Source organism: Acanthisitta chloris, unplaced genomic scaffold (assembly GCF_000695815.1).
Source record: "Acanthisitta chloris isolate BGI_N310 unplaced genomic scaffold, ASM69581v1 scaffold10798, whole genome shotgun sequence".
In the NCBI taxonomy this organism is placed as follows: domain Eukaryota; kingdom Metazoa; phylum Chordata; class Aves; order Passeriformes; family Acanthisittidae; genus Acanthisitta; species Acanthisitta chloris.
Genome location: NW_008685360.1, coordinates 24247 through 32832, shown reverse-complemented (window position 1 = coordinate 32832; position 8586 = coordinate 24247). Strand labels below are relative to the sequence as shown.

The 8586-nt window shown below is 40.8% G+C and overlaps 1 protein-coding gene across 1 annotated transcript in view; it reads left to right on the top strand.

The window, feature by feature from the left end:
* The first annotated feature begins 547 nt into the window (after positions 1–547).
* The window catches only part of CMTM7 (CKLF-like MARVEL transmembrane domain containing 7), an 8894-nt gene continuing 855 nt past the window's right edge, over positions 548–8586 (top strand). The window contains exons 1-3 of the mRNA XM_009079737.1: positions 548–760; positions 5228–5401; positions 8227–8325. Of these exons, the coding sequence (XP_009077985.1) occupies positions 548–760; positions 5228–5401; positions 8227–8325 (486 nt within the window). The remainder of the gene's footprint in view (positions 761–5227; positions 5402–8226; positions 8326–8586) is intronic.

Here is an 8586-nt window from a genome sequence, read left to right as displayed (position 1 = left end):
CATTTCCAAGGAACATTTCAAGTAGCATTTTGTAGCACAGGGAAAGCGAATTTATCACTCTTGTCCAGTCCTTCTCTATCCTCTCTAGCCTGAGAGACACAGAAGGAAAGTGTTCCATTCTGAACAGATTGTTGTAATGTCTGCAGGCAAGGAACTACAGGCTGGTTAGCTTCACCTCAGTCCCTTGGGAGATGATGAAGAAAATCCTCCTGAAAAACATTTCCGAACACGTGAAGGACAAGAAGGTATCAGGAGTAGTCAGCATGGATTTACAAAAGGGAAATCATACTTGACTGGCCTTTCTGCCTTCTGTAATGAGGTGACTAGCTTGGTGGACAAGAGAAGAGTGATAGATGTTGTTTACCTTGATGTCAGTAAGGTTATGGTCTTCCACAACATCCTGACAGACAAGCTGACAGGGTATGGATTAGATAAGTGAGCAGTGAGATGGATTAAAGACTGTCTAAATGGCCAGGTGCAGAGGGTTGTGGTACAAAGTCCTTGGATGCCAGTCACTAGTTTCATACCCCAAGGGTTAATGCTGGGGATGGTGTTGTTCAGCATCTTCATTAATGGCCTGGATGATGGGGCAGAGTACACCTTAAGCAAATTTGTAGATGATGAAAATCACTGGGAGGAGTGGCAGATGAGCCAGAGTGCTGTGGTGACATGGAGAGGGACATTGACAGGCTGGGAAAAGAGGAATCCCATGAAGTTCAACACAGGAAATGCCAAGTCCTGTATCTGGGGATATGTGAGGGTAAGCCCCTGCATCAGTACAGGCTAGGGGCCACCTGAACTAGAAAGCCATTTTGCAGAGAAGATCTTGGGATCTTTGGTGGGCAACAAGCTGTCTATGAGCCAGCAATGCACTTCGGTGGTAAAGGTGACCAACAGCATCCTGGGCTGCTTTAGGAAGAAGACTGTACCAGGAAAGAGCAAATTCTGCTTCATTTTTTTGTAGAGATGAGTTAACTTTAAATCAGAATGTAGTTTAGGTATGTGAGTGTATGTCAGTGCTATTCAAGAGGCAGGATTTTCCACAGGCACATTGCAGAGGATGTGGTTACCTCTTCCCTGGCTCAAAATCGAGAAGAGAATGCAGACTCTGTTAAATCTTTTCTGTCTGGTAACGGCAATTGCTGACTGTCATTAGCTCCCATTGACTTCACTGTGAGATACATACCAGTGTCCCTAAACACTCTTCATGACTTCCTTCAAATATCCAATAGAAAGTCAAGAAATGGATTAGTTTAAGCTGATCAGCTTCTGTGAAACAGAGTAAATACGGAACTTCATTTAAATCCAAAAATCCCTCCTTGGAGTTGATTGATGCATATGTCCTTTGCTTTGCTTCTGAGAAACCAGAAAGCACTTAAATAGTAGCGTCCTGCAATGTGTCCCTCACCCTTTTTGTAAGTCAGGTCTAGAGCATTGATAAATATTGTGAGGCACATTGAAATCTTCTAATGAGCCTGAGCATCATTTGACCTGCAGTTCTGGTCACAGTGGCTCACTGGGTGTGGATTACATGTGTGTTGCTCTCACATTGTGAAATGATATATTGAAATGGAAATAGCAATGCTCTGGATTTTTTTGTGCCTCCAGTTTTTATTTTCAAGGAATAATAACCTGCTCCCCTGAGCACAGATGCATAAAGAACACTCATAACTTTTGATCACTTTAGAGCTTTGCCATTCATTTCTCTGTGTGCCACAAACAGACTTCTTAAGATGTATGTTGAACTTTATCCCAGACAGTTACATATTAATCATTTTATCACTCAGTTCTCTGGAAACAGGAATCCTAGAGGAAAGAAAAAATACAGTCATCACACACTATATCATGATAAACCAATATCTAGTGAAGGAACTTCAGTATTTGTCACTTTTAAGGGACAAATGACGTTAGGTGGCTCTACTTCCTACCTTTGCTTGCATTCTTTTTCAGCAGTTTTAAACTCTGACTGTACCTGCTAGCCATGCAGGCAATATAGTGTGGCAGATGTGGTATAGCTTTGCATAAAGTTGTTGATAAGGGCCCCTTTGCACCTATCCTGGGAACCAGAATTACATGCCTCCAATCAGAGGTCCCTCTTTAGAAATTGCAGGTAAATCTCATGTTGCAAAATTTATGCTAAGAAAGTAAATCTTTGAAAGAAATACCTCTTGCCATGCAGTGATTTCTTCCTGTCTCTGTGCTGAGGCACATCTGAAATCAAAGAGGGGAGAATCTTAACTAATTGGTTTTGGAGTTATTTTAATCGTTAAGTACTCTTGAAATGGAAAGCATGTTTGTTCAAATCCACAGTTCTGCCTCATCCTTAGGAACTGAACAGATTCTTCACTGAGTGGTTGTTACCTTGCATCTTCTTATTTCTGAGGCATATAACACCTCAGGTGAATTTTCTGTCCTTGGATGGCTCACATTCTTCTTTATGGTTCTTCTCAAATTTTTATACCTTTTAACTGAAAAGAAAAAATACTTTTATGCTTCCATGAAGTTGAATGAACTGGGTCTAATTTAAACTAAGGGGTTTTTTACCAGTGCTTTCTATTACTTGGATGGTGGTTGTACTTCAAGGATTCAGTCCTCCTTATCCTTTATATGCCTTAAAAAAAGTTGCTGAAGTTAATCATTCAAGCATGAAACGAGCCAGAAGGCATATTTAATATTCCTGTGAATTAATGCTTCCTTCTTGATTTGTACAGTGTAATTGAAACTAGGAACTGATTATTGTGAAGACATCTGAATAAGGGAGACCCCTTTTAGCTTTTGGTGGTTAGAGGTGTGTTGTCCTCATCCCACCTTTATCCAAGAACAAGACTTGCTGTGACTTCTTGTTAAGTCTTCCTGTGGAATGAAACTTCATTCAATTTAGTTTTAAATTATGAAAATAATAGTTGTGTCTTGCATTGCTTCAAGTGTTCTCCTAGATTACAGGGTAAATGATCTTCTGAGTGTTCAGGTTATTCAACAGCTAAACCAGACAACTCTGCTCCTAAATTAAGATCCAAGGAACTGAGATGGATGGTCTTTGGCAGCCTGAGCCAGAGTGGTACTGGTTGCTGCCATCCTGCTTGCTCAGTCCTCCCTATCCTTTCCATTGGAGTCCTGACTTCTCCATCACACTCTCTTGCTCACCTGACCCTGCCTCGTGTGGTGGCTGAGCCAGAGTAAAGCTATTTGCTTTTTCTAGTAATTCACTTTTCTGTTGGCTTAGTACACTGAGGTGGCCCAGCACAGACGAATGGAGGAGCCAGCACATGACAGGGAGTGAAATCTGGGTGGGACAGAGAAGATGACAAAGAGCGTGGCCCCTCGTGGAGCTTAATGTAGACCTGCTGTATGTAGACATAGATTGAATAAAATCACATTCAGATTATCTCAGAATTGAAGAACTGGGCCAGAGTTCTTTAAATGCTGAATTGTGGAGAGCATTGCTTTGTTATCTTCTAACAAATGTAGCATCTCAGAAAGCTCTGCCACGCACAAGGTGCAAGATTTATGCACTTAGGATTCCCCAGTGGCTAGGCTGTGAGACCCAGAGATCAGGTGTGGTACTGACAGAAGCCCTGAATCTGCAGGATGTTGCTCTGATGTTACACTCCCAAACCAAAGGGCAGGAACATATTTGGGGAGACAGGGACTGAGCAGTGTCATGAATTTTCAAAGGCACGTGTAACCTCTACGCTTGAGAAGCACAGGGTATGATCTAGCCCTGCACCTCTTAGTCCTGTCTTGCCTGTCCTATATCTGTTTCAAAGGTGGGAGGAGATGTAGGCTTGCTGTAGTGCAGAGGCCTGTCCCTGGCTTGGACTGAGCATCACTTACAATGCTAATATCAACTACTCCAACTACCACAGTAAAAATAGTGGAGCTGGACCAGATCTGATAATAGTTTAGCCAGTTGTGTGTGAAAGAATCCAGAGCATTGACTTTTCTCTTTGAGTCACCTTTTTGAGAAGGTTCACTGTAGAGCCATTGATGAGACTGTTTGGATGGAGTTTGGTGAAAGTGTCAAGTTCTTATGATGTTCTTATGCATGTACAGAGCTTTTGGTTGCCCTTGTGCATGCTTATATTTAGCTTGTCCACTAAAAACTGAGCAGTTGAAACTCAGTTAACACTGGCAGGGTGAATCTAAGCTATGTTGTTTGGGTGTTGGGGATATTTTTTTTCTCCTTTAATCTTAAGGAAATTATGATAATGAATGCAGTTGGTTAGGAGTTTGGAAGATGAGTGTGCAGGAAAGGATAGTGCAGACTTGAAGTGATGGCTTCCTCAGTTAATAGTTTAATGTCTTGGAGAAACACTTAAAATGTGAATCATTACTGCTTCTGGCTGACTTTAGATGAACTAAAAATTACAGTGGCTGAAAGCATGTTTTGACGAAGTCTGTAATGAGAAAATATCTGAGTATATTCTCAGTAGATTTATTTTGATCACCCAGGTTAGCCAGGCTGGTGGAAGCAGCAAGACTAGTAAAATAAACAAATAGCTTTAGGTTAAAAAAAAATGAAATAGCTTTTCTGCTTTGCAAGCTTACAGCTGAAAGAAATTGTACCCTAATGCTTTATAGTTTTATGTGACAGTGTTAATGCATTAAAGCTTTGTAACTATTGTATTGGAGGTGGGGTGAATTAATAAATTCCTCCAAATGTTTATACTATTTGCTATGATACTGCCTTACAGTCTGCTAATACTACTGCTCTGTAGGCAATAGAAAAGGAACAGTAAAACTTAGCTCAGTTGCAGCCCGGTCCTCTGATTTTGAATGTAAGAAGTGTCACTAAATGAAAAGAAAGGTGCATGTCTTCATGGACACCTCTGTTTTTACAGCTTTCAGTGATTTCCTTCTGAAAGACTGCAGGGTTTAGATGATTCAGTTGCTGGTGCAACTCCAGGCACTGAGTTCCTTTTCTGTATTTGAAACCTTCTTCTATTGTACATAGAGACTTCAGGTTGGGTTCTTCCGGCTGAAGCTGCTGCTTACCTTCTGGCAGCTGGCTCTTTCCCCACTCTTAATGTTGATTCAGCTCATTTAACAGCAAATTATAAAACAATATTAGCATGCTCATTACTTTGTCCTCCATTTTGTTGGGACCACCCAATTTGCACAGATATTTGTCTTCAGTTTCTAAGTGCCATTTTGTTGTATTTAAAATCATCTCTACAACCCTCTGAGCACCACTGTAAAAATCATTAATGTGCCTTTTGTCTTCCAGATCTCACTGCTGATTGGATTCATCAGCGTAAATAATTCTCCGTGGAGAGATTACAGCGCGTACAGCTTCTTTCAGATTGTCACCATGTGTGACTTGGTTATGATTTTGTTCTTCTACATTATCTACATTTTCAGAATCTACAGGAAGCTCACTTGTGTTAGCTGGCCACTTGCGGTAAGCCTGCAGATCATCTCAGTTCCTTGCCTCTCTCGGGGATGTTGTCTTAATTTCTTAGCCCATTTACTTGTGCTATCTCACAATGACAGATTGTCTTTCACTTAATTATTTTTTGCCTTGTATGCAAATCTTTTTGTTATTAGTATTCAGTTCAGCAGATGCTGTAATTCTAAGATTTTGGGCTGATTTGGATCTGATCCTGACCTCCTTTACGCAGATAGAAATCCACATTTACTCCAGGGAAGGCAATAGCATTATTCTGAGACCATTGAAAAGAAGCTACTGATTCTCAGGCCTTCAGCTCAGGTCATTTAGAGCAGCTAAAATACCAAATCATAGCATTAGAATTCATGTACTACATCCTGTCTCAAAATAAAGTCTGTGAGTGCTATTTAAGTCAAATGTGTCTTTTTGGTATGGTTTTAGGTAAGTGATACAATAGCAAGAAATAGGAGCCTGATTGCCATAGCCTGGCCATTCCTGGGATATCCTGCAGGATGTTCCTGCCTCATTCCTGCATTTCCCACACACATCCATCTCTCATATCCTAGCAGAGAACTAACAAGCAGCATAGAAAATGTGAGACCTGAACTTCCTCGGTAGCTCTGGGTCAGGTCAGCTAACAGAGGAGTTCTGCATCCTAGTATGGAATGATGGATTTTTATAACACTTCACAACATGCCTCCCTTATGCATAGTGACATGTTAGTTCCACAGAGGAAAGACCAAAGGAATGGGGAAAGCCAACTGTAGATATAGAGGGATTTTGAATTCCAAGAAGTTGTTGGATGGCATTTAATGAAAGCTATGTAAGTAGTTTACAGATCTAAGATAACGTTTTATCCATCCATCCAAATCTAACCAGAGAGAAAAATATAATTTTTTTTTTAGCTGAAGAATATGGTTAGACTTCTTTTTTTTTCAAATGTGTGCCACCACTATCTGTCTCTAAAGGTGTACTTATTTATCTAGAGGTAATACAGATGCAGGGATAGAAATAAAGGACTGAAGTAAGTTAATAAATGACAGTTTTGTAAAGCAGCATTTAATGTGTGCATTGATGTAATAGGGCTATGCCATTTTGGCCTCTGTTTAGGCTGCTTTTGTGTTTTCCTGTTGTGTGTTTCATCATTCCTCAATGTTCCAGAGTCCCTAGTGAGTTTAAGGCACTGCAGTTTGCAGCTGCTCAGCTTCTGGTAGCTTTATGGGATGTGATGCTTGAACATCGCTGCTCTTTTACAAAACAAGCAACCTCATTTTCAGTCACATATTTAAGTATCTTTGGAACAGAATAGGAAGACATGTAGGAGACTTTGGGAAACTACAGCTAGCATTCAGATGAGTTTTCTGGCAGGATCTCTACATTGCAATCAGGGGCGTGATTTGCAGTCAGTGAAGCTGGAGTGGTTCAAGAAGTTGTTCAGCGCTGACACCTTTTAAATCTGGGAAGTATTTCTCCAGAGGGGCACTCTCTTGGCCATGCCAGGGGTTGGTTCTCCACCTAATTTAGCCTTTGATGATTCTATTGCACATCTATTTGCCCATGCCATAGATTCATCTAAAGTAGTAGCCTGTGTACACTGCTTTATTTGTTGTCTCTAAGCAGGCAGTGGCAAGCCTAATTTGCCTGCTGTGTCATGGACTAGCCTGAGAAGCCTCCTTATGGAAGTAATTTATTCTGGCCAACGCAAGGTTGAGATCTTGATTACCCAAAACAAAGTTACACATAAGGCAAGTGAGTTGCAGTCTAAGAGCCTGCTTTATGGCAAAAATCCTTCTTAGCTCTCTAAAAACACCTGAGCAGGAGAAACTGGTGTGGTATGATAGTTTATCTTATGGGCTTTCCTTGAACAATTTCCTTTTGGGACTATCTTTTGGTTTGAGACAGAATCTCTCCTCTCCCTTATACATGGCATTTGCTTGGCTCATGCTGGTAGTGCAGTGCAGTTAAAGGAAGCAGATACCTCCTGCCCAGCTCACCATGCACAGGAAGCAGTTCAGTTTGCAAACATCCATACTGGTTGCCAAAAGCTTTGTGAGGATTCAAAATCCCAATCCACAGATAACCCCTGCTTTTAACAAGGTAAATTTGACTCCTGGCCTGATAGACTAGAGAAGAGCTTAAATGTGGTGACTCAGTGCTCTCTCAGAAAGCATCATGGAGTCGATGACCCTTGAGGTCTCTTCCAACCTGGTTGATTCTATGATCATGTCTTGCTGCAGTTCTGGCATCCCTCCTGTTTTGAGTCTCGGTTGATGTAAGTTGTTAGTAAGTCCAGCAGTGGATCCACTGCTTACTTTCTAAGATTATCAGAAATAGGAGCATTTGGTTTACCACTTACGCCATTTCATATCTGCTAGAGAAATAGGTCCTTAAGGCTTCTTCCTTCCTCTGGAACTATCTCTTTAAGTAAGGTGCATACTTGCTGCAATAAACATACATGTTTCATCCTCAGCAATGTACCATGTTGAATTGAAAGGACTGAATCTATACCCAGTAAGTAAATTTTATTCCAGTGACACTAGTAGACCTGAAGATTGTCCCTCCTTTTATGAACAGATACAGAATCCACTTGCAACATGGATTATTTGGGGCTTTTTAATTTTGCCTTGCTTTGGTTTTTTTTCGCATTCTTTTGACGAGTATTTCGTCCTCTGGTCTGCCAACGGGGCTTTTTAATTTTGCCTTGCTTTGGGTTTTTTTCTCATTCTTTTGACGAGTGTTTCGTCCTCTGGTCTGCCAAGTTATTTTCTTTCTGAGGCATATCAAAATGCTTTCCTGATAAGTTTCCCTTCTGATGCAGGCTGTGCTTGTCTTTCCAGGAGTTTCTTCATTACTTAATTGGCACAATTCTGCTTCTCATTGGATCGATTGTAGCAGCAGCCAAGAGTTACAATATTACGGGACTTGTGGCTGGGGCGGTAAGACTCTGTTTATTAGTCTTGACATTTTTAAAATTGCAATATATATTAAGTAGGTCATTGGAAATCTATTAGTTGTACGTTTATCTTCTTACAGACTTGCCTTGCTTGTGTCTTGGTTGGGTGAACTATCTTCTAGCTGATTTCAGTGAATGTTGTGTAACACAGTGCCAACAGAAATATTTTGCTGTGAGACTTCAGACTCACCACTAAAGTGGGTATTTGTCCTGTCAGAGTGTTGAAACCAAAGGCTTCTGCTTT